The 26,717-nt window shown below is 40.2% G+C and overlaps 2 protein-coding genes across 5 annotated transcripts in view; one reads left to right on the top strand and one right to left on the bottom strand.

The window, feature by feature from the left end:
- The window catches only part of SCLT1 (sodium channel and clathrin linker 1), a 36,604-nt gene extending 28,128 nt beyond the window's left edge, over positions 1–8,476 (bottom strand). For 2 of the 4 annotated variants that reach the window (XR_004356520.1, XM_032684851.1), the window contains exons 1-6: positions 8,148–8,476; positions 5,074–5,135; positions 4,099–4,168; positions 2,962–3,017; positions 2,463–2,595; positions 1,582–1,704 (exon numbers count right to left, since the gene is read on the bottom strand). Coding sequence is in view for 3 of the 4 variants with exons in the window: in XM_032684851.1 (XP_032540742.1) it covers positions 1,582–1,704; positions 2,463–2,595; positions 2,962–3,017; positions 4,099–4,168; positions 5,074–5,093 (402 nt within the window). In the remaining variant the exon portion in view is untranslated. The remainder of the gene's footprint in view (positions 1–1,581; positions 1,705–2,462; positions 2,596–2,961; positions 3,018–4,098; positions 4,169–5,073; positions 5,136–8,147) is intronic. The other 2 variants (XM_032684850.1, XM_032684852.1) reach the window with 2 other exon arrangements.
- On the top strand, positions 8,457–17,604 carry C4H4orf33 (chromosome 4 C4orf33 homolog). The gene is given in 8 exon segments (XM_032684855.1): positions 8,457–8,657; positions 10,138–10,321; positions 11,829–11,835; positions 12,368–12,421; positions 12,591–12,647; positions 12,649–12,658; positions 12,765–12,967; positions 14,571–17,604. Coding segments are annotated over 7 exon segments (609 nt in total). The 5' UTR covers positions 8,457–8,657; positions 10,138–10,140; the 3' UTR covers positions 14,668–17,604.
- The last annotated feature ends 9,113 nt before the right edge of the window (positions 17,605–26,717 follow it).

Below are 26,717 nucleotides of genomic sequence, written 5' to 3'. Positions count from 1 at the left end.
GAACTTAATATGAAAAAGAAAAAACAAAATCCGTAAAAAAATATTTCTGAGGTAACTGTGCCCTTAAATCAAGTGCACTTGAAAATAGAAAGGAAATACTAAAAATTTGTGGCTTCTCTTTACAGACATAGAAATACATGTAGCAAGGTACATACAGACATAAAGTTTCTATTAGTTCTTCACACACTGAGCATCTTTATATAGCTCATCAGAGCAGAAGAGCTTTTCTAAGATTTCCTGAAAGGCCTTCCCCAGACACAGCAGAAGAGAAACAAGCTAACATTAGACAAATACTGGTCAACTTCATTTTTCATCTATTTACAAATGCTTCCTTACTGAATAACAACAGGGAATGGAAACTACTTTTCCCACTATTCAAACACAGGAGAACAGATGCAAGACTTTCACTTGAGACTTCAGAAATCTCTGGAAACTTTTTCAGATGTTTTACTCTACTAAAGATTTCCGACCATGCAGTTCAAATACATAATTATTTATATGCACATGCATATCTTGTGCATATATACATATACATACATATGTACTCAGACTCAGTGCATTCCCCAAGGTTTCTGCCCATGTTTTTGGAATAAAGAACTTTTCCAATCGTAATAGTGCATTTAGTTGATGAATCAGTGACCACATCTGACCACTCAACTTTAAATGACTATTATGGAAAATAGTTAACAGTACTCATGATGGACTGAAATGTCGGTAATGTCTTAAGCATTGTCAAAATCACAGAAAGACTTTTTGTCAAACAAAGAAGCAACTGCCTGTTTGAGACCACTAAAACCTGACTGGACTTTGGACTGTGACTGGGGATTTGAGGTAAGACTACTGTCTAATCATCTCAGGTCTGAGGAGAAATAAACAAGGCCCAGGAGCCGGTGGAGGAGAAGGGTTTTGGGGGTGTGATGGTGCTTTCTTAAATCTCTCCACATCAAACCAAAGGAGTAACTCCCACCCCCTGCCCCGGGGAAAATCACGTACACATGGGACATTCATGTGAGAGGCAGCTGAGAAGAGGTCGTAAACTATCAGATCCCCAAAGCCCCCCCGCAACTCATTCCTGAGGCCTTCCACCACTAAAGGACTGCATATGATCCAAGTGAAGCAACAAACTCAGAGCCTGTTGCAAGAGATTGCAAAGCTTCCCCCCCACCCCCAGGGGAGGTGCCTAGCATCTCCTGAACATATATTAATCCACTGGACTCTATGTTTTGTGGGACCCTCACCACCAAGAAGACCTGGACCGATAGGACACCAACAGTTTACATGGAGCAGTGATACATTTTCTATTTTAATCTCTGTCATTTTCTTTCTTCCCCCAGCTCCTTTTCCTATTTCTTTCTAACTCTCTGTCTCACATTTACCATTAAATAAAACCCATACTACTGACTTGGGCATCTGGTCTCATTTGTACCTTAATTCAGGCAGATGCATCTCTAATAATTTTAATCACCAAATCATAAAAGTACTGTCAGAACCTACCCACTTCAGTTTGACTACACATAGATCCAGAATCTCTACAGTATAGGAAGACATACCAAAATTAACAAAAATATAAATGAAAATTACATTCTGCCTTTTCCTTTCAGTTACGTGAATCTGCGTTTCAGTCAGGCGTTCCTGGTACTGCTGCTGAAGTCGATCGTGTTCCTGTAACAACGTCTGCCAAAGCTCAACTGCTTGTTCTTTTTCCTAAGTTACAGAACAATACCTTGTAAAAATATTCTATTATAGCATATTCATCTTCATCTATCATTCTCTGAAAAGAGAGAACTCCTATTTTGAAGAAATGCCACTACCTATACTTTTTTCTGCTCACATTTTAAATACACAGAGCAAATTCAGATGCAGGAAAACATGCTTAGAATTTCAAATTCCACTTACAAGTGAATTGCAAGTTCTCTGCTTTTTTTTTTTTGAAGAACTCAAACTTTCACAGGTTTTAAGGTAGGCCTACAGTATAAATAATATTCAAATACCAAATTCAGCTATCAAATTAACTTCAACTTAATCATACACAACTGGATTGATAGATCATTGTAATAAGCTGAACAAAATTTGATTGTATTTTCAGATTTAAATATTATTTTCTATATCTCACATATACTTGGCCTCCTCATAGGACATTATAGTGGTTTTGATTAAACTGACAAACTACTAAAAAAACATGAATTGAACAAAATATATCATTAAGTTGCTCGTCATGAATTCAACATACAGATCAAGTCAACTAGATAAAATTACTGGCACAAATTAATATTAAAAAATTCTTCTATGAATCTAGGAAAGAAGTTCCTTCAGGTCTTCAAATTCCATGTCAAGAGGGCCTCAAAACAGTTTCCAAGAACTCTGAAAAAATGAATTCTGAATCAAGAAATAAAACAGTTTTCCCTAATCTGTGAAGGCACAACAAGAGAAATAAAACAGTATAAATCTTTCATCTCACACACTTGCTTTGCCAGTCGTAGTTGTTCTTGAAGGTTTTTCACTACGCCCTCATCTGAAGGAATATCAGTTTCCAGATGCATGAAAGGAAAACCCTCCAGTTGCTTCTCAAGAACCTCTTTCAACTCTGCATGCAGCCTGAAATTCAAAGAACTAAGTTCAGGAAAGTATTTCTTTAACAGGTATTTTTTTAACAACTGAAATATACCGTGCCTTCCATCTGTACATATTACTTCTTAGTCAAATTTAAATCTATTAAGTTACATTCTATAAACACAAAAGACAGTTTGAAATAGTTTCATATCTAGTTCTTCTAGTGATATGGTTAAATCTCCTATACCTGGTGCTGTAATCTGTATGAAGCATTTTAAGACTCTAACATTAAGATCCTGAATCTACTTAGTAGTTGAAGATTTCAAAGATTTCAAGGTTCTAGAAAAAGGCTTTTAAATGTTCAGAAATCAAAAGAAAGAGCAGTAGTAATACGGCAGTGCAATTATTTACCTTTCATTTTCCTTGGTGACTTCTTCCAATTTTAGCCTCATCTCGCTCATTTGTACCTGACACCAACACATACAAGAGTAAGCATTCATTTAAGTTACACAAACTCTGGTAATTCCTTCATCTTTTATTTCTGAGTGATACTGTAAAGGATGGACAACTTAATTCAGCATAATACAGTAAATTAAAGTCAATTTCTTTCTTTCTTAAGGGATGCCACTTAAATTTAACAGCTGCAAAGTCCTGTTATACCTCAGCATTCAGATGTTATTTCAGGCATTAAACTTAACCTTTTGAAATTCTTATCAGTCTTACAGTTTGATTTTTAATTAACTCAAGTTCTTTTAGGGGCACAGTGGATACCTCTCATCTTTCATGCCATAAGCATTTGAGAAAAGTTTAGAAAACTGAGGAGAAACTTCAGTTAATGTTAATAAAACTGGCTGTTCCGTTAACTAGTGCAACAAAACCTTATTGCTTCTGCTGCCTTCTGAAATCAGCCAAGCTTGAAGACTGTATTTGCAAAATCTTTATGATGGACAGATCAAACAAATTCAGTGTGTTAAACCAAAACCACTGTATAATTTCTGTGTGTAGATCACAAGTAAAAAATTGCTTTCTGTATGCCACAGGTTTTAAACATATCACTTCATTTTTCAGTCATGTTACAAAGCATTAAAAAGTTTCATTTTCTGTGACAGAATGGAGGACAGTTCCCTTCCACTTCAGTCTCCATGATAATACACATTTAAAGAAATATTTGAGTCTGAAGAATTAACAGGAATGAAGAAGGCTGGGTGTATTCCATACTTGCAGGACTGAGTTGGACTGCATCAGATCAGACCTGGAAGGAAAGAGGGAAACAGCTACCTTGTCTCAATGTTACCTAGAAATATGCCTGCAACCATATTAGAGCATCTAGAGAAATAATGTGTGCATGTTTCATTTCACCACATTGCTTCTCCAAACAGTAAACTGTTGCAATTTGGACAATGTCCCAATCTTTTCACAGAAAGCTCTCCATTCATCTACTTGAGGCAGACTGCAGTCCAGCAGGTTTGTGGAGCATGACAAAAACTAGTGGCCTAGATATTAAGACCACTAACAATATACAGTCTGAAATGTTAGGAATGTCCATACCTGATAAAGCTGCAGCTGTTCTTTCATTTCCTCCAGGTGTTTATCATACTCTGTGACTAGAGTTGACATGCTAAAAAGTTGAAAAACATGCTTAGGATAAGTTTTGTAAATGCTGAAACATTCTGATAATTAACTATTTTTAAAGAATTCTTAATCTAGAGACCAGAACGGAAGAGTCACTTTTCTTGAGTTCCAAGCTTGACATTCCCCAGAATCTAATGAATAAATTTAATTACTACTTTTAAACTATGATCATTAACAGCATGAGTTCTGTATAACAGAACTAGAACATGGGACACTATAAATGACCATTAATACAACATTAATATTTCATACATAGAATTCCAAATGTTAAAAGACTAGACTTTATTGCTGTTTTCACATACAACAGTAAGGTAGCCTATAAGACAATGTAAAACACTGTAATTCTACTTCTATACTTTTTCCTTCCTAATATTTTCATAACTGAAAGTAATTCTCTGAAAATTCTATATTTGTCTAGAGTAATAATGCCTTAAAAGCTAACAAGAAAGGCTAGGTTATTTTTGTAACATGAAATTACAATGATTATGAAACCATTTCCTGATGAGCAACTGTTAGTGTAAGACTATCAAATAAACATTTTTAAAAACATACACTTGACTTCAACAGACAGCAGTTACCTGGGTTACCTGGATCAGTGCAATCCTACCAGAACTTTTGTTTATTATCTTAAGATTCAGAGTAGAGAATTCCTTCATTCATCTCTCATCCTTTATGTTCAAGATTGTGGAAGCAAAGTCAGTAATTTAATTTCCTGAATAAACACATTACTATCTAAACACAACTGCTACAGTAACACCTCTACAGACTCCATTCATAATTTCTCAGACCTTTGAACACTTGTACATAAGACCCAGTTTACCTGGATATTGACACTTCTATGAGCATTCAAATCCATTTTAGCACTCCAACTTATCACTTGAAATCAGTTACCTTTGGTTCCTTTGGTCCATCACCCTGGATCCTAATAGGTCATCACCACCAAGGGCATTTTTCTGTAATGGAATTATTCACATATTAGTACTTGCACATAACTGTATGTAGTTTTAAACTTTTATATGTAACCCAAAACTGTCTGTACTGTAATTGTACACAATATCTTACAGAATCACTTTCAGGTTTACGTTTAAAACGCCTAGTGTTCTGGCCCAATATGTAAAAATAGTATTTTTTTTCCTGGAGATATCTGATATAAAGCATAATTGCATCTGAAGGGGAACCACCTCAATCTTAAAAGAACAATCATAAGTTTGTCTAAGTGCTAAGTCCATTTCCATGCACCTTAGCACCAGGAATGTGCTGATGCCCTAAATTCTGCACAGACTTTCAGACAGGCTTATGGTACCCAGCACAAAAAGTTACCTCAGCATGAGACCAATCTATTAGAAAAGATAAGTCTATAAAAATAAAAAAGTTACAAATCAAATGTTCTTTCAGGGATAAAACTTTTGAAAATGCACCAAAAATACCATAATTCACTGTTAGGACAGTTTTGTTCTGCTATTTCTGCTTGGAAAAACAATAAGCAACTTGAGTTGTGTGACAGACCCAAAGCAGGGCCAGGCCATGTTGAAGTGAGCTGTGCTCTATGTTGTTTGTTGCAAAACCTCATTGCAAAAATTCTTACTACTTCCATTCCTGAGTTCATATACCTGCTCAGCAATAACTCTTAAAATAAATCGCATCTGTTTCATAGTGTCTAAGTGCCATATTTGGCCTCGGATTTGAAAAATACCAAGTTTGAGAATCATGGTTACAACATCACACATTATTACATAAATGTGACTGCCAGTCAGAAATATGTTTAACAGTATAGTGCTTTGAGTGTAAAAAAAATGTTTCTAAAATTCTTCTATTTAGCACAATTGTTTAAAAGAAAATAGGATTTGAAAAAGCCTACAGAGACTGTAATAATAATGAATTCCATTCCTTTCATATTCCTTCTGTTTTAAGAAATTCTAAAAAGTGAAGTTTCTGCCTAGAAAACACACAGACACATATATATCTTCATGATTTGCAAGGTCTAAGGGCAACAAATCGCATTGTGTATCAGATTCAATTAGCTGGATTCTGGGTTTGTCTAGTTTGAAGGAAAGGAGGCTGAAGAGCAACTTCACTGCTTTCCACTGCTTCCTGAGGAGAGGAAATGCAGAGGGAGGTGCTGAGCTCTTCTTCCTGGTATCCAGTGATAGGGTGCCTGGGAGCAGTTCAAAGCTGTGCCAGGGAAGGTTTAGACTGGACATTAGGAAGCACTTCTTTCCTGAGATGGTGGCCAAACACAGGAACAAACTCCCTACAGAGGAGGTTGAGGCCCTAAAACTCTCAATGTTTAAGAGGCATTTGGACACTACACTAAAGAATATGCTTTAACTTTTGGCCAGACCTGAACTGGTCAGGCAGTTCAACTAGGTGATAGTTGTAGGTTTCTTTCAAATGAAATATTTTATTCTATTTTGTAAGAATCTGAGTAACACCTTTGTAACTGGAATGGGGAACGAAGAATGATTTACTATTGACTATTTTTCTTGATATATATCCCACGGTTCTTTTTCTAGTTCTAATCTTCTAAAGGGGGGTATAGGAAAAAGATAGAGGCAACAGAAAGGAGGTAACAGTAAAAGAATGTAAGGAACAGGAAGGGGAAAGTTGCTGCCCTTACCAGCCAAAGTATGTAAACATCAGAGGCCATAAGTGCAAAAGGGGGCAAATTTTACACATCTTCAACCCTGAATCATTAAATACATTCTGGTAAAGTTCCAGTGCATCACAAAAATATGTAATATAATGGAGGACTATTATTTTTAATTTTGGATGCTAATACTTCAAAAAGCATTCAGGTAAAACCCAACTTTTAAACTGATCAGTGCCAGAGACTAGAATTTCACTCCAAGAACCTTCTTTACAGGTACATATTTAACACAACATATACTTATTCTAAAACATTAAATACAGTACTGCTTAGAGAATCTCTTTTTAGGTGTATTACACACATTCAGTGCTTTAGAACTTTTATTTTACATTCATGAAATAAGAGAAACATCAATCCATATATCAGACTCCGAGTAGGCCTCAAACAACTTTGGGCTCAGCTGGCATACAGGACAACATCAAATTTGTCTTTTGGCACCCATAAAAATGTATAAATATTATTTTTAAGAGAGAATCAAATTCTTTGATAGGAAAGGCAATTCTTACCACTTCACAGTTCATTTAGTCTGAGTTGTATTTAGAACCTAAAGATTTATAAAATAAGAAGGTAGAGCCAGAAAAAGTAAATACATATGGAAAGGCAAAATTCCAAATGTTTGAAAAACCACGATTTGTCACAAAACAGCATAATGAACACTCTTGCAAAGTTCAATAAACATACATATTTTTGAACCAGAATGACTCTTGGTTCAAACAGAAACTTTTCTGCTACTGAGGTCTTTGGAATCAAGAACTGGTCTTTCATCTTTGGCCACCTAAAGCCATCACAAGAAACTTGCTATCAATTCAGATTCTAAGGTTTGAGCAATGCACAGCTATAGCACTTCATGTACTGTGACCTTGTCTTACTACTGTCCTATAAAGTTTTCCTGCGACACTAATTAGGGACAGTGGCAGTTCTTCGGACAACACATCCACCCATTTCCTATTTACAGGAATATAAGCTGTGCAGAAGCAACTTCTTTTTGCCAGTATTTTGCTAAGGTGTAGTCTGATTGTCATGTTAAGAAATATTAAAACTATCAAAATTGTATCGCGTAACTAAAAATACTGATTTTAGTCTGTAAAGCAAATTTCCTAAGTAAACGGCAAGAGAGCTTCTTCTACCTCTGAGGTGTAAGCCAAGCACAGGAAATGCCGTGGTTTCATAACTAACGAGGCATTGACACAGAAACGCATGTGGGTTTGGCTACTACCGTAATTAGCAGCTTTTAATTACTAGTGTTTAGTTAACTAAAACTATTATTCACGCTGTTACTTGATGAAGAATATAAATTTTCATTGCCACCAACGCTCACCTGGCTGTGCCCGCGTTCCTACCGCAGAGTTCCCCTCGTCAAACACCCGGGGAAAAGTCACTTATTCCAGCCACTCGCGAGCAGGGAAGGTGAGAGCCGTTCTGGATGGGTGGAGGCGGCAACTCGCGGGCGCCGGGGACCGGCTTCCCTCACCCAGGGACGCGCTCGGCCGGAACCGGAGAGTGGAGCTGCCCCTCCGCTCCCTACCCTCAGCCCCGGGAGGAAAACAGCCCCAGTGCCACCACAGCCGCCTCCATACCCGACGGCGGAGCCTCACAACGGCACAGTACGACTGCCATCCGCCAGCGCCTCCGCCCCGCCCTCAGCGACGGCGTCGGTCACGTGGAGCCCAGACAGGGCGGGGCTCTACGGCTGTGGGGGAGAGTGGTAGTAGAGGCTCTCGGTTTCCATGTGAAGTCGGGCTTCTTTTCGGGAGCCGCAGCGGCGGGGTGTCTGAAGGTGTAAGAAATCCCTCGTTAAAACTTCGCTTGAGGAGTTTGTGGGTTAAAGGTGGGCGCTCACGCGTTAAACTCCCCTTCGGGAAATTAGTTTGTGGCTAGAGTAGCAGAGGCGGGAACCGAAAGCGGGAGCGATGTGGAGCCCGCTCCACCTGTTGGAGGTTGTAGCCAAGTGGGGATCGGCCTCTTCTCCCAGGCAGTCAGCGAGTGGACGAGAGGGCACAGTCTTAAGCTGCACTAGGGATGGCAGTCCCAGAATCAATTAGGTTGGAAAAGACCTCGAGATCGAGTCTAACCTATGAGCAAACCACCACCATGTCAACTAGACCATGGCACTAAGTTCCACATCCATTTCCTTAAAAACCTCCAGGAACAGTTGTCCAACCTAATTGATTCTGTGATTCAAGTAATGAAATCTTAAATACTGTAAAAGCTGCTGTCTCTGACTCAGTTTCCAACTTTCCCCCTGGAAGCAACTAATAAACAGAGCAGTTTATTCCTTCCTGCTTGTTTCTACCCTTTTTGCCGTCAGTTAGGGATGGAAGAGGCAAATCCCCTTGGTAAGGTGAAACATGAGGCAATGACAGTACCTGTCTCCTTGCTGGTGAGGTGTAACGCTGCTGTGGCCAAGGTCTGTGATTCCCAAGAAAATGGGTATCTGAGTAGAGATAAAGTAACCCAATCTAGTGCTTCCAACTGAAAGGAATGTGGTTACAATTTGGCTACAGAGCCAGCACCTCTCTAGTCACAGGATTTGACAGCATGTGCATAATTCTCAGTCAGGCTAACACACTGCCAGTTCTCTCCTATGGCTGGGAGATGAGTAAGGAAACAAGTCAAGGATACTTTTTGTAGAGATGGGCATGAACTCATAATTCTGAGAAGGGTAGGAGTAACAGGCCATAAAATGATTGTAAACTGGGTACCACTGGTTCTTTTGCTTATTAGATAGATTGAGGCTATTCTTAAGGCTTGTACAGTTATTTCTAAGTAACATCAGCTGTTCATTGCAGTATCCTCTATTCTGACTGCTCTGCAAACATTCAGTGTGTTTAACAAGATGTGCTTGCAGTTTTCTGTGAAATCCCTTAGTTTGTCTGTTTTGCAATGACCGCAAAGAAAAGCTTTAGCTAATTGCTTCATTTTCTTGTATCTCGAACACTCGTTAAAGGTTTTTCTCAATCTGTTTTTCTTGTGTCACCAAATCTTCTAAGACCATGAGATGGAGACTATTTTGTTTATCTGTTCTCTTGATAAATATTTCTAGTGGGTTTGGAAGGTTTAGATGCTTGATTGAAAAGCCTTATGCCTGATAGGACTTCAGAGTGATTTGTAGACCTGCAGGTATAAAAACCTATAAGAAGCAGCCTTCATGTAACTTTTTATTTAGTGGTTTTACAAAGCTAATCTATTTCAGTTTTGATGTCAAAAACATTATTTTTTTGCTTTATACGAAAGCATGTCTTTTTTTCCTGGGTAAGCATGGAATCTGAGATCTTCTTTGACAGAACTTTCTTTTCTCATTTATGTAGTATATGGAATTTAGAATTAAACACACATGGGATGGTTTACCTGTGAGCCATAACCTGGTTATGATTCGGCTGAGGCCAGACAATGCAGGACTGCTAATGGAAGTTCATGGTCCCTTCTGTAATGACCCTCAAGCACTACTTGGAGAGCCAGGGAAACCTTTTGATAGGCTGTGGGATTATGAGGGTAAGTGTAGCTGTTCTGCTGCAAATAGATCTGATTTCTGTAGACACTGATGTTTCTCTGCAGTTAATATACCTGGTCTTTATTTAAGAGTCTTTAATGGTTGTTTTTTCAAACTGATCTAACAGTTGTGTCTGTATGATATCTAATCCAGTTTCTTTGGTCACAGTACTGCTTTTACAGGTCAGACCTAAAATGTAAAGTAAAAATTTTCCTTTCTGCTATATCCTGAGGAGTCTGTGAAAGAATACTGGGAAAGAATGCAGTTGTAATCATTGCCTTACCCTTAAACAGCTCCTCAAGTAACTATAAGCCTCCTGCTATATTCAGATGAAAACTACTCCAGATTGACTGAGGAGTGATGCTCTTTTTGTAGGTAGGGAATTGATTTTCATCACTGGCACTACTAACCATGAGTTGTAGGTCTGTAGTAGTGCAGCAATTCAGACGACCGGGAAAAGAAGCGAATGTATTGAGCTGAATTGACTTCAGTGACGTTCAGGTTGACTCTTCCTGATCTTGTCAATAGTATATGCACTCAAACTTAGTTTTTGGGTAACTGATATAACTTGTGGACTATCAGAGGCTTGACATATTTGAATATCAAAATAGTTTTGTAGCATATATATATAAATTCCTTTGCAGGAACTAAGTAGAAGTGAAATCCTAAAGATAGATTCTACTTCTACTTTAAGAAGTGTTTTAATTGCTTTTCCAAAGTTTCTTTGAGGAATAGGAAGGTGTAAAACACAGAAGTTGCAGCTCAAAAAATACAATTCAAAATTGTACCCAAATGTAATGGGGAAAATTCTATAGTAATGCTGTTTTTCCTCCTTTTCCTGTCACTTTTACTCATTGCTTTGAGTAATGCAAGAATTAAATGTTTCCAGAAGTTCTCTACTTCCTAATTATTGAGCTATTCTGATTAAAGCTCTACTGAAACAGTATTAGCACCTCTTTGATATTATTATAATAGGCTTATGTAAAAATAAATATATCAGTCATATTTAATCATAATTCTAACTAAAGGTTTCTAATAATGTCCTTGCTGTGTGGAACACCATTGTAATTTTATGTGAGAAACACCACTGTAGTTCTACTTTGTGTTCCTGAAATGTGATTCAACTGTAATAACTGAGGCCTGAAGTTTTGTCAGAGAAGATTTGGGTTAGATATTAGAAAAAGGTTCTTCACCCAGAGGGTGGTTGGGTGCTGGAACAGGCTCTCTAGGGAAGTCACAGCACCAAGCCTGACAGAGTTCAAGAAGCGTTTGGACAATACTCTTGGGCACCTGGTGTGACTCTTGGGAACGGTCTGGTGCAGGGACAAGAGCTGGACTGAATAATCCTTGTGAATCCTTTCCAACTCATCATATTCTATGATTCTGTAATAGATGGCTTTCAGGTATACCTGGTCAGTAATCCTCTGTCCAAAATATCACCCATCTACAGAGAAAAAACATTTAAGACCTAAATGTTTTCTCACCGTTTCTGAGATTTAGCAGTCATAGTTTTGGAGTGTGTGCTCTGCTGTAAGTGTCTGATTCTCTGAATCCTCAGGCTACCAGCAAACACAAGACTTACGCACTTAAGTGCTCTACCTGGAGTGCCTGCTGAGAGTATGATTGAGTAGGATTACTCTGTCTTGGCCAGCTTTGTTCACAGCAAGCATACAGGATGAAATAACTGTATGCTTATGCATTTCTTACTCCAAGGAGAACTAATCTTACTAGATTTGCCTTATTTTTCTCCTGTATCAAGGTGAGTGTTTTCAAAGCTGGAGTTGGTAAAGTTAATAAAATTAGTACAGTACCTTATAACACATTTTTTGATAAGAGGCATGAAAAATAAAAGATCCTGAAGTTAGAATTATAGCACAGCATTTTGAATAGTTAGGAAACTGTCAGTAGCATGCACACAAGCAAGTCAAACTCTGGCTTGAAAATCTTGAAAACAGAATGGTTTTAATGAGATATGAAGATCTCAGGACATTACAAAGTAGTTAATATAAAATACTGACAGCCTGCTTTGGGGTTTTTTTTAGTTGTAGAAGCATTTTTCCAAGTGACGGAACTGAGCACTCTTTAGGAGTTGACCTTTGTCCGTAAGTATAGCACTCTGAAAAAGTCACAAATGTTAATTTACACCTCTAGTTCTAACGCTTGTAATATATATGTATGTGGAAAACTCGATACAGAAATTGTTTAAATATGGGGAATGTACATCTTTGTGGTAGTAATAACTTGGCACTGATAACTTGACATCGTTTTAAGAAAATTGTGGTTTTTTGACATCCATGGGCAGCACTTACTACTGCTGCTTTCTGGCAGAAGTATGGAAAGTAAGTAGTAACGTACATTCACAATGTGCAGAAAAACTAACTGTTTTTAGGTACCTGTTTTCTGATCGAAAGATGGCATTACCTCTTTTTTTCTCTCTTTTAACAGAAAGAACTTCCTTTAGAGTTTGAGGTGACCATAATGAAAACCAAATGGGAGGGTAAAGTTCATATTCCTTGTAATTAGTTTCCACCATAAATGCATTAACAAGTTCAATGATTTGCAATTCATGGCTCGGAAGAAGAGAGGAAGTACAAAGCACTTTATCTTGTGCCTCAACATGAACTACAGGAAGGACAGAAAGCAGATTTGTAAACATAAAATTAGCTCTTTTAGTTGCACTATTGTTGGAATACTTAAAGAAAGCCAATCTAGTTTTAGGACTGAGTGGCACTAGTATTTTAATTATACTGCTTAGTTATGGATCCATTGGTGCTGTATTTTGTATAAAGCACTGAGGCAGATAGCTGTAATCAGTGCTTGATTTCCATGTTATCCCCTAGGTGTATAGAAAATGATGCATTCAATACTATTGACATCTGCTTGATCACCTTCCTGAGCTAAATCATAGATAGGTTGTTCTACTTTTCCCTTGCCTCCAGCACCTCCTGAAGTGCCATTTAGTGATAATTTCACCAGATATATTTCCAGTAAATCTCTTTTGCTACTCCCCTACTGTTCTAAACAACTTCACCTCTACAGATGGCTCCATACTGTAGAAAAATTTGAAAAGGCAGACTAAACCAAAAAGCATAATAAAAGGATACCCAGTGTCATTAGAAAAACTAGAGAATCTTGATTTTTAAATTGTGCTTTGGGCTTGTTTATTTTCTTTGGCTGTGTGGCTGAGATGGTTGGTCTGATAAAACCTGTTACTTCTGGTCACTTTTTATACATTAACTAGCTCTAGAGAACAGACTGTATTTCTTATGCAACCTTGTCACACAACATATAATGACAAGTAAGGTAAATCATAGATAAATTACGCTTTGTTGTCTTTTTTTTAAGAAAAACTTAGGTTTTGCAGCTGTTTATTTTTAAAAATTCTAAGCTATTGCTAATAAAATACATTAGCAGTGTTCTGTGAGAAATAGATGTTTTTATTTCTCTGTAATAGCCTGTAATAATTTCAAGAAGGGATTCTTTTTACAGTATTACTTTCAAAAAAAAAACCCTTGTCTTTTTCAGACCTTGGTAGCAGATGCGATTATGCGAAGAGGCTGATCCTTGCTGCTTTCATTATTCTTAGTTTGTCTTTATTCTTACAAATTACCTCCTAATATGAGAGTTCCATTCACCTTTTTAAATTATTAATGTGGTGTCAGATGTTCTATTTACTGTTTAGTGGTTTTTTAATGTAAGTATTTATTAGCAATTGGCTTTGGTGCCTTCCTTCTATTGTTTCTGTATGATAGCCTAAAGAAAAACTTCTTAACAAGAAAATGAGGTTTCTAGTCTTTTGAAAAAAATATATTTACTAGCTTCACTATCCCATCCAGTCTTCCTTTCCTCTGTAAGTTGGTCAAGACTTGTAAATTTTGGCTCCACTGGAGTGCGGATATGTCATAAAGCAAGATGTCATTGCTCTTTCTCTGACAGCGGTTCCAGGCAGCATAAGCTGAGGGAGTTTAAAAGGCGAGCACTTTGTGAACTTCACTTTCTGCTGGGTGATGCTTCTTCATAGCTGAGGATTTTGCCCCGTGCTTTACAGTACAAGGTTTTCAGAAACACAGTAGTGTTTTTTATTTATAAACTCAAATTTTGGGAAATGAACACATGAAATGCTGGTTACATTCCTGTCCAAGAAAACCATAAAATAAAGATGAATTGAGCGTATTGAGAATACTGTCTTTTGTTAAAGACATGTTTACAAGACTTATGACTTTTTTTTTTTTATTTCTACTCTCTTTGCAGTCATTGTCTGGAAGTTTTCAAGGATTTAGAGGTGAAAGAACTAATAGGAGAAGACTGGAAGCAGCTGTGTTCGACTGAGATGTTATTAACGTCTTAAACATTGTCAAAATCATAGAAAGCCTTTTTGTCAAGCTGCAAGGAAGCAACTGCCTGTCTGCAACCGCTGAAATCACCCCCTCTTCCTCAATATGCTTCTTGACTGGAATTTGGACTGTGAAGGGAAGCTTGAGATAAGACTATTGTCTAATCATCTCAGGTCTGAGGAGAAGTAAACAAGGCTCAGGGAATCTGCCCTAGCTGAGCTCAGTGGGTGGCAGAGGAGAACGGTTTGGGGAGCGTGATGGCAAAATCTCTCCACACGAAACAGAGTAAACCGCACCCCCCCAGGATGACCACGTACACATGGGGCATTCACATGAGAGGCAGCTGAGAAGGGGTCATAAACAATCAAAGACCCCCAAGGTATCCCTCTCACTACCAAGAAGACCAGAAAAATGGGACCTATGGGATGCTGCCCGATTACATGGAGTGGTGATACATTTTCTATTTTTCTCTCTCTCACTCTCTTCTTCCCCTCGCCACCCTTTTTCTATTTCTTTCTATCTCTCTCTGTCTCAGATTTACTGTTAAATACACCATTCTGAGCAGAGTTTTTTAATATCAGATTAGTAAGGCTTTCCTTGACACCAAAGTCATCAATCAGTCTTAAAATCAACAGTAAAGTATGTGGCTCAGTTGATTCTAAATGAATGAACAGCTCATGTTTCAATTCATCTGGGTATGGAGTTTTTCATCTGTGCAAGAGATAAATCTATTGCTACCAATGACAGTGAAAAAATATGCTAAAATTACAGCTGTGTTTTCATGAGAGCTCTAAAGCCTGGTAAGGCCAATACCTTGCTTGAAATCTTTTGGGTTCTGGTAGTTGCTGCATTTCTGCTGTATTTTCACTGCTACTTTTTTGTTTCTTGACTGCTGAATGACATTCTTATTGCCTAAATTTTTCTATTAAAATCAGCAGAAAAAAATGCCTCCTTCAGGAACAGAGAGAAATGCAGCTTTCATGGATTTTGGTGGCCCAGTACTTGCACTGCAAGTATAACACTACCCTTTCCTCTATGTTCCTACACTTGACGTTTTCCCTAGCCTGGTGCCAAAGTGAGAACTTCATCTGTATTACAGACATCTTGGCTTCAAATTCAGTGTGGAGTTTCTAGTGATACTTAGGTACAGAGGATAGGTTTAGAAAAGGTTTTATGAATTTCAGGAAAAGTTTCTGGAACACATAATGTTGAGTATAAAATCTTTTGATAGACTTGAGTGCCTACAAATGATGGTTTGTCCTGTTGTAGCAGGATAGCCCACCCTGATAAGGCCTAGAATCTGATCAGAGAATGCATGCAATGCAAACCATCACTCAAGCTATCATGCAAGTTCAACTGCTGGTGCCAGGTGCTGTCTTGGTATTGAATTATGCTGAAACCAGCCTGGTTCACCAGATTTCGAATCCTGCTTTACTGAAGCAGAATTTGACAGATAAGCTAGTCTGCTTGCCTGTAATCTGTGACTACCAGAGTATATAGTTATATAGTCTGGTACAACTATAAAAGCCCGGTCCACCTTTCATTTGGCAGACTCTTCCACACACTTCCTTGAAGTGTGGAGCTTCTCCCTGAAGCAGGGATGCCTCTTCATGGTTACTCCCCAGGGGTTAAAAGATCTGTGTGCTATCTCATCTCTACCAATCTCTACTTAATGATTGTTTCTTTTGTTAGCTTTGATACAATTGTTTTAATATAATTGCTTTGTTACAACTTTGTTACTTTATGTTACACGATACCCTAATAGGAGATTTTAGCTTTTATGTTGTGTAGTGTATAATTTTGATTAAGATCTTTCTTCTGTTCACTTGTCTGTTCATTTGCGATAATAGATAATTCATTTTATATAAATATATCCATTTTGCCATTATTAAAAACTTGCAGGACAAACTGTTTTAATCACACCTCTATAATTCCTTAAATTTAAACTGTTGACACAGTCCAAGGGTAAGAGAGGTTTCAGGCACACCTCAACCCTTCTTCGAGAAGGACTTTAGAAAGCAAGGGAGTCCTTTTTGCACCTCGTGATCAGCAGTAGGGTTTTTTTTAATAAGTTTGTCTAAACCTTCCACTCTCCCTTGACACACATCACCTTAAGGATATAGCTAAGAAGTCTGAGAATTTTTTTGCATGCCACTTAGATTTGGAAATACTGTACATGTACGTGGCTATATTTTCTACATGTTGGCATGAATAATTTGAACACTAGTGAATACCGTTAGATGGTAATATCTTATCTGTAAACTCTTGCAGGATTTACGAATTACACATTCCTTTTATTTTGTCTAGCATAGCAAGTGCTGCTTGATTTTGGCTACTGACTTAGTCCTATATAAATTAACTTAGAAAATGGGAAGCTTGCCCACTAAGCAGATTCTACATCTGAAACATAGGTGACTTTAAAATCAAACTGCTTTGTTCAGTGAGAGGATTCAGACCAAGACATGTTCCTCCGATCTTTAATAGAAAGAGGACACCCTGCATCCTGTTGAAAGGTCATCATCACATCTGATCACATCATTTTGTCCTTTCTCTGTGCATATCCAAGAAGACTGACTTTGTCTGTTGAACTATTGTTCAGGTAGCTGAAGATAACTTTTAGCTCCCATAGATTTTTTTAAATGTTGTCATTCTCAGTTTGCCTTTTGTGAATCTCGTAAGTAAGCACCTTCTACTTAGATAATATTGACAGACAAAAGTGTAAATTGGGTTGTAATTTGGGTTGTAACTCAGAGGCTGAAATACTTCCAGGCCTTTCTTGTTTATTTAGATCATAAGTGGTTCTAAAAATCTTCTGTGTAGCTTTAGATATCAAAATGCCTGTGAAACTTTCCACAAGACTGGACTTTCTGAGTCATATTATTGAAAGTATTCTCTGTTTTCTTCTGAGCTTGTATGCAGTAATAACCACAGTCTGATGGTCATATTTTCTTTGCTGTCTTTCAGTTTAGCTGTAAGTGAGAAGAAAAGAAGATGGGAATATTCCGCCTTTGGGAAGAACATGTCAGTGTGATTAATATCTGAGACATAATGTTAGTTGAGCGTTTTTGTTTGGCTTAGATTCCCTCTTTGTTCCTTCAGTTTTATAGAACTCTACTATCAGATTTAAGGATATTACGCTTTTTCTCTTGCAGACTTTAGGATGTCAGTGCACACAGCCATCCAATTGCTTTTGCTCTCTTTCCGGTAGACAATAAAGATTCCTTGCTATAAAGTGCCATCTGTTGGAAATTCTAAGTATTGTACATTCAATTGTTTGGCTTCTTTTCTACCCTCAATCCAGGTACAGTTTTCTAAAGAAATACATCGATCTGAAACATTGAATGATCCAATAAAAGTTGATTAAACTGAAGTAGCTAGATTCCTTATCCAGCTATTTCAAAGGAACCACAGATTCACAGCAGCATAGAGATCTTGATCCACCCCACCTCTCCTTTTTGCAACTTTTTAAAGAGGATAATTATTTCTGCAAAAATTCAACTGATCTCTCTCTCCCTTTCCTTACAAGATTGATTCCATGAAATCATTTAATGAGATGCAACTGTTAAGTGAAGCGCAACTGTTAAGTGAAGCACAACTGACTAACTTAAAATTAAAGGACATCATCTACTATTAACGAAGTGTCTTAAAGCACGTTTTACTGGCATGGCCACAGCTAGAATTTAGAACAGAGTTTTGCTAAGATGTTCTGTGAACATGTAATCTTTTGTTGGATTGCTGCAGAAGAGTTATGTATAATCTCTCCTTTGGAGTAGGAGTAGTGGGGAAGAAGGGGCTAAAGAACAGGAGTTGCACATGAAAAATATCTATAAAATATAATGTCAAAGGCAATAGATGCTTAAAAACATTAGATTCTTACAGAAATTTAAGCAGCAGGCAGACATTACACTCCTTTTTTCCTACTGAACAGGGATTTCTGAGAAAGCTACATCTGACTAATTCTAGAAGGTAAAAATTCATATGGAAAAGGGAAAGGTTTAGATTTTTTGTTCTTGAAACTCTATAGCATGAGCATATGTCTGCAAGTCGTGACAAAATTCTGGCCTTATTTACTTTATAAGCTTTGCCACTAACTTTTGTGTGGAGGGAGGCAAGCCAGAAGGAAAGGGAAATGGTGGCTATTAAACCGCTTCATTCAAATGTAAGTAATCTACTGTGTGTTTAGATGTATAATGTTCTCTTGTCAGTATATCTGGTTTTTACCTGTGGCAGGAAGCTTACAGCTTTTCTTGAAGTCTGCAGAAATAGCCAATGCTAAATGACACATGACTGGAGACAGCACAGCTCCAATGCAGTGTCTTTGAGTTCCAAGTCATATCCCTCAGGTTGTCTTGGTTGAATTTACCTCAAGAAGATAACAGGTTAAATTTTATTCATGTATAGATAGGTAGATATGGATATAAATCATCTATTCTGATGTGCATACCTAGGACCTTGTTCTTTGGCTGCCCACTCAAGTTTTAAAAACATGACACTTCATCAGAGCCACCCACTTGTTTGCTGCAGTAGAAAGCAAAGACCAAATCAAATCTGAAAGTTTTGGCTCCTTGCCATTACAAATACTAAGATCAGCACGCAAGAACAGCTAAGTAGATAAGACACCATGTGCCTCTCTCATGGCAACTTTAATATTCAGATATTAAAACAACAGCGAAAATCACTGTGATAAACTGAGAAAATGATTCGGGCTAATTAAAAGAAAATTATGTAAGGTCAATATGACCTGGAGAGAGAAAAGAAAAACAAATCGTAAAACTTAATTGGGCCCCTGTAAAGAGATGAAACAAGTTACCTCCCTTTTACCTTGTGTAAGATTTATAGTGAAGGAATTTTGTTCAGTTAGCTAGATAATAGCACCTTTCTTAAAAATTTATAACTTTATGTAGATAACAAGCAAACATCTGCTGAATGTCTGACTTGACAATATATTATGGATACTTATAGATAATATTCTTGTCTAAGAAAAAACATCTGTTGAATGTATGACTTAATAATGTGTAATACTTATGTATAATGACTATTCATGAATATTCATTAGAACAACTGTCTTCTTTGGGTGTGACAGGCATTGGGAGTTGTTGAAACCCCTCCCTGATCACACAGCGCTGAATTTGCTTTTATCATATAATAAATTCTAATTGGAAATCAAGTGACTCTGGGTTTCTATTTATCACAATCACTGACAGGCAATCAGGAAAACCCAGAGCAGTGATGAAACCATTTTCCACTTTCATAATATACCACTTAGAAATTAAGATCTGTTTCAAAGTTTTATAGGTGTTGGAAAAGTTGAAGACACAGCTGATGCCCTTCTAATGCTGCCTGTCACATTTCTGTAGCCTAGAAGATGAAGACAACTATTCCCTGATACCAAATTTCCAAAGAACATTCAAGATGAAAGTAGAAGCCTGGCAAAAAAAAATCTCCAATTTTAGTACAGCAAGAAAATACAGTGACCTTGTGCAAGCTCTTCATTTCCATAGTGGGGACTGCTGAAACACTGCAGTTATGCTGTCATAGGTTTACTTGTTCTAAAAATCCAAGCAGAAATTTTCCTTTCCACTGTCCCACTATAAAAGAAGGAGGTTGAACAAGGAGGGGGAAGGGTAATTGACTATACAAAAAAACTAGCTGGCAGACCTGCATTCCCGGCTAATAGCCCATCTAAAACTGCAGGGAGGGGGGAGGACTTTTTCTGCTCCTCTCCTTATAAACAGAGAACACTTCACTTTCTTTCCCCTTTCTTCCCCTTCCCCTCCTTGAGGGGGGGGAGAATCTCCCTTTTGGCTTCTCCCATGATCCGGGGCCCCCACACGGTGACCGCCAGAGCCCAACAGCGCCCCCTGCTGGCCAACACCGAGCACTGCGGGATCTGCTCCTCCAGTGATCCAACAGCGCCCCCTGTTGGCCACCACGGAGCACTGCAGGCTCTGCTCCACCGGAGATCCAACAGTGCTCCTGGCAGCCGTGATTAGAATTGCGCTGGAGGACAGAGAAGTATCAGACTGCTTTCTTTTTGAAGGGGACTTTTGGGTACAGGATTACTGCTTAGTTGTTTTTGTGCTCTGTTACTGGTATTGCCAATATACATATACCCTTTAATAAAGGGTTGTTATTTCTTCCTTTTCCATACTTCCTCAATTGGAGCCTCTTAATTTCAGATTTTCAATTGCTGAGAGAGAAGAGTTTGGTCTACCTCATAACTCACCCTCCTTAGCAAAACACTCCAGTCTCTTTAAACTGAGACATATGCTTAAGTGGGCTGATTCACATGAAAACTGAAATGTAGACATATTTTCCAGCATAATACTACATCCTATGAAGGGCAGGCCCTCTCTCCAGAGGTGCAGTATCCCATCATGTCTTACTGTAGGATACAAGTGTCACCAAGGCAAGATCATGACAGAATATTGCACAGCTGTAAAAGTTGTTCTGCCTCCAATACCCAAATCTGACAGTCTTTTTAAAAAAACATATGAAGTTAATTTGCAAATAGAACATCACCACTTCTAATTCAAGAATATTGAGGCAAATGGGCAGTGGGGATTTTCAGAGTCTATATTTTAATTCTGGGTTGTGTTTCTTACAACCAAATTGTCCCAAACCCTTCTGCACAGAAGCAGTGGTCAGGACACAGATCCAATTCTCTTCCTAAACCTTTGAGACAGCTCCTTCTTCAGCAATGTCAGTCAGTCAGTCACAGTTCTTTCCACTAACCATGGCTACACACGTCATAGCACAACAGCTTGCCTTTGGAAGGTACTACCAGCAAGGATAACTAGGGGTACAGAAAGAATTTAACATCCTGTGTGCTTGTGTTTCTCTGGCAGAGCCCAGTCATCGTCTGCCACCCGTGAGGGGAGATTAAAAGGAGTAGTTCTGATATCACCTGTCCTGAGACAACACCAGTGAGGCTTAAGCAAAGCTGTCCTTTTTATGGCACAAGATCCAGTAGAATTTCTAAGTAGTTAATGCTCTTCATTGATTTATCATTAAAATTAAATTAGAATATACCATTTTGAGTTACTAGCACTGTACTCCTGTAGCTTGACTAGTTAAGCAGAAGGCCAGATTTCAAAGAGAACACGGTTAGCTTTGAAAGCATATCGCATTTTGAACGTTTTATCTACAAACTCCATGCATAACGGAATCTTAGTCTAAAGCATCCATTATTCAACCAGCATTCCTCTCCTCATCTCCACTATAGAGTCTGTAATGAGGATTACATGAGATTAACATATTCCTGCTCTACTCTTGATTAATATCATTTTAACTGAGTCTTGTTACCAATTAAAAAGGAAAAAATCTTTGAGGAGCAAGGCCCTCAAGGTTTGAAGTCTGTCAAGCTGTTGTACCATCTACTGCTGTGCTGCATCCTTTCCACCCTAGTTTAACATTTCGTTACTTGCACTCCGCAGAGAAGAGCTTGTTGCTGGACTGCATTAATTCAACAAGCAAGTACCATTCTTTAAGTGTTAATGTCACAGAGAGAGGTGCATGAGGTGAAAACAGAAGTACTGGTGGAAAGGTCAAATGACAGAACATTTACAGGGACTACAGAGCAAGAAAGATATTATTTACTCTGTCAAGCAGACACTACCTACAGAAGTTTATTTTGTTTCAACATCATTATAGTTGCTTGTTGCAATTGTGAATTGTCAGATAAAGTGATTTAAACAATAAAGCTTTATCTCCTATTTAACATCCATCTGTTAATTCCAGATTTCAACCTTTTAATCAAGGCTGAATGCATAAATCTGCTTATATTTTCTTCTAGTAGGAAGTGATTTATAGGATAATTCAGATTGGAGATCTCTAGTCCAAACTCCTGCTGAGACCATGGTCAACCATAGGGTAAGACCAGGTGCCTCAGGGCTTTCTTTATTTTGATCTGAAGACTGCACAAGTGCTCTGGGCAACTGCTTCGACACCTCTTTGTTCTCCTGGGGAAAAAGTTTCTCCTTATATCCTCTCTGAACTTCTTGTTTCAAGTCGAATCCATTGGCTCTCCTGTCTCCACCAGGCACCACTGTGAAGCCTGGCTCCATCTTTTCTATAGTCTCCATATAGGTAGGAGACTATATGGAGATATATGGGCTGCCACTGTATGGACGCCAAAACCATCCCTCCCTATGCTACACAAGTCCATCAGGAGAATTGCTCCAGACACTTAAGTGGCTGTCAACTGAACTCATTCCAGTAGCTGGGTTATGTTGAGTTATACTGCTGCACAAAGCTGTGAATAAAGTATTTCAAGGCGAGAGACACACTTGAGTTTAGACAAATTGGAAGCACTACAGGGATTTGACAGAAAAAAAAATCAAATCAAATTAAAAGGAAAATGTCAATCCCTTGCACTTGTTCTATGTAAGTAGCTTAACGTGTTTAATGATCAGATCTCAGAGATTATATATGGTGATGTATTTCTCACTGTCAGTCCTGCAGCTACTTCATGTGAGGTGAACAGGTAGTAGGAAGGAGGGAAGATGCAAAGGGAAGGGAGAAAGCAAGTGCTATCAGTCACATGCACTGTGGCTCAGGGATGAATCTGATGCTGATTCATGAATGGACTAGTGCAGTATTATTGATTTCAGTACTCTTGTGGGCTCTGAATGTTATGCTCCATATTTCTTCTATTCTCCGAAATAAAGCTCTCAGCATTAATGTTTCTTAGAAAGACCTGTGACTCCTCAGCAAAACTAGAAAAAATTCTGAAAAGTTGTTGTAGTCTCAGAACCAGACACAACAGCGGGCGATAAAGGAAAAGATACTTTGCAAGGATTTTCCTTTCTTCGATGGTGTTTCCACACAGGAGTCTGAAAAGGCTGTTGAGTGTTTCCTGGGAGGAAGAAGAAGCGTGAATTGATGAAAAGCGAGAACTTAGTCACCAGGTGGCACAGGCAAAGAGCGAGGACGAGAGAGCCGAGGCTTATGCTCACCCCAACCTGCCTGTTCGCTGAGAGAGTCAAAAGCCACCTCCGAGCCCGGAGATAGGAGAGCTGCCGCAAACGACTCTCTCGGGGGAGCAAAGGAAGGAGGAGGGCAGCGAAATGAACTGTTCTTTCAGTGCCTGAAATGCTCTCTTTGGGTTTCTCCCGCCCCCAGTAGCAGGTCTGGGGCCTCACTCACGGGCAGGGCTGTTCCTCGTCAGCTCCGAGTGAAGTCCTCTCCCCTCCCTCAACTGCAATTGACCTACTCTGCTGCGCACCCACTGTTGAGCCTGTGGGAGAGCCGAGGCTTTTCCCCGCTCGGGTTCCACAGCTTCCCGTGCTCTCCTCAGCTCTCTGGGCTGGTTGCAGCTTCCTCGGGGAACAAGAGTCTCCTCCGCCTCTATAGCTTCCTCCCTGTCCTTCTTCCTCCGCCTGGGACAAATGCCTCTCTCCCAGCTGCCCAGGAACGGGAAATGATCCTTGTTGAGCAACAACCCAGGGTCTCTGGCTGTGCCTTGCTCTGCTGGGAAAATGCACAGTGTGAGAGAGGAACGTGGCTCCAGCAGGGCTGCTGGATGTCCGAGTCCCAGCGGTGGCAAGGAGAGCATATTCCCAAAGGAAAAGGCTGAGGGATGAGCAGGGAACAGGATGAGGACTCAGTAGGTGACACCCATGCACAAGTAGGGAGCACATGGGGCACCCACCAGAGCCCTACCTGCGATGGCTGGGGCTGAGAAAGCCGTGCACCTCTCATCTGAAAGAGCAGGTGAAGGGCTTGGGGCTTGGCACATGGAGACCCTTACTCCCAGTCCCTTCTCTAGACCAACTCCAGAGCGATCCCAGGCACATGTCACACCACAGGAAATATACTGTTCAATTAGGTTACCTCTAAAATGGCCTTTGCTTTACAAAATATTTATGATCAGGTGAAAAAGGACAGAATGATGGTAATGGTACGTAAGAGCATTCCAGTGGAAAGTGCTGCACCTTCTCAAGGTGTAGCAGGGGATTTCTAGGGACGTGGAGGGTCCTGAGACTTTCACAGTCTTCCCAGGTGGAAGAACAGCAGCAAGCTCACCCTCCTATGCCTATGGGCTCCTCATATGGTTCTGCCCTCTTAGGCATCAGTGCAGAGATAACACATTTACAGGAAGGCGAGAAGTTTGCATTTGTCCTGAGAGGATAATGAAGGAAGGTCCTGCAACCCTCCTTCCTGAGCCCAAGGCCACATGGCTGGAAGTCTCTCCTTTCTTACCCTTTTGTGTCCTCTCTCACCACGTCTAACACTTGGTCTGGCTTGGCTGCTCCTCGCTCCACTGCAGTGTCTGCCTTTTACACCTTCTTCAGCACACCTCTGAGACGTAGTGCTCAAGGCCGTTGATTGGTGACACTCAAAGCCCTGCAGAGCCTTACTGTGTCTTTAACACACTCAGGGCAAGGTCAGAATCCTCCTCCTACCCGAAGAGAAAGATCATCGTGAACCAGAGACTCTCGGTGCCTACCTGGAGTGGATCAGTTGACGATGGCTCAGGAGAAGTGAGGAATAAGCATTGCAGCTGACTGGAGTACGCCCAGACTTGCTTTGCGCTGCCTTATATCTGTCACTTGGCACCCAGAGGTTCTGCCACTAGCCTGCTCTTTGCGTAGGAGTGAAAAGCCCTGTTTTCATAGAGGCACTGTAGAAAAAATTAACCGTGTTTTATATTTCTAAGAAAATCCCCGAAAGCTCCAAAGACGACGGTGTCTGTGACTCTGAGCTCAGGTGGGATTTGCAGCATGTGACAAAGCCCTGATGCCCACAGCCGGGGCTGTGTCCCGGCCCCGCCAGCGGCGGTTAGTACCCGGCCGCAGCCGCGGCTCCTCTGGGCATGTCTGCCTGGGCTCAAGGTTCGCAACGCCGCGTCCCCAGCACGGGACCCGGAGAAGCAGTGGACGCTGCAACGACGATGTCCCGACACCTACAGCCGTCCCACCGGCACCCGCAGCTCTCTGGGCAGACCCTTTACCTGCGGGGGCGAGGAGTTGGGGATTGTGACCCGGGCGTTGCCGGTAGAAATGGATAAAATCGCGGAGCCGTAGGTTGGCGTGTGAGAACTTGATGGTGATTTCACTACCCTCGGTCGTCTCTGCCAATGGGTCCTGCTGCACCTGGGCTCTTCCTGCGGACACCGGTGGGGAGATAAAGAAGAAAGACCGCCAGAATTGCTTTATGCACTCACTGGATGTTGTTTGCCAGTACAAATCGCCCAGAAGCAGTCAGGACCGTACGGAGCAGAATTTTAAGAGGATGTCAAGGCACACAGTAATGGAAAGTGTCCATTAGTATTTGGTGGAGAGATGAGTGAGGGAACGAGGTGGATTGGTGGAGTCACTGAAGAATGGAAGGCTGAGGGACAAAGGAAAACCAGAGAGAAAGAAAAGTAGGAAAGGGGACGGACTGCATGAGTTCTATGAAGAGAGTAAAGCAAGGGAACAGGAATGGCTCAACAAAGAAAAGAGCGACGAGTGTTCCGAGAGAATACTTTACGGAGTAGAGGGAGGGACGGACAGGAGGATTTTTCGGAGACAGAGGTCTGTGAAAAGCCAGGCAGGACGGCAGCCTAGAGGGACCTGCATGGCCACCCCAGCTCCAGCCCCAGCCCCGGCCCCCACGGTCGCCGGTCACCAGCCCTGCTCATCGAGCAGAACCGCGACCAGCGCCACCAGCCCAGAGCCCCGCCAGCACCGCATCCACCCATCCACCGCCCGGCGTCTCCCTGCCTCCGACAGCCGCGAATCTCTCTTCTCCGGCCAGGCTTCCTCCTCTGCCTTGCTCTCCCTCCCCAACGTGGGGAGATAAAGGTCCTTCTGGGCTGAAGTCCAACACTGTTGCCAGAACTCTGACTTTCTCTCTGCAAGTCACAGGGGCTGTTCTTCCTCTCACAGTGCTTCGACCTCAGGGCCGTGTCCCTTTCCTTCAGTCCCGTTTTGGGACACCGTCACTGTGGTTCTCAATCAGCACCTGGTCGATGGGCTGCACAGGTATATTTGGCAGAGGCTTGGACAAGAGAGGGAACTGTGTCCCACCTGGCACCCCCAGCACTGCGCTGGAAGTTGCTCCATGCAGGTGGGCACAC

Source organism: Chiroxiphia lanceolata, chromosome 4 (genome assembly GCF_009829145.1).
Source record: "Chiroxiphia lanceolata isolate bChiLan1 chromosome 4, bChiLan1.pri, whole genome shotgun sequence".
In the NCBI taxonomy this organism is placed as follows: Eukaryota; Metazoa; Chordata; class Aves; order Passeriformes; family Pipridae; genus Chiroxiphia; species Chiroxiphia lanceolata.
The sequence above is the reverse complement of the archived record's forward strand: the minus strand, read 5'-3'. Positions and strand labels throughout refer to the sequence as shown.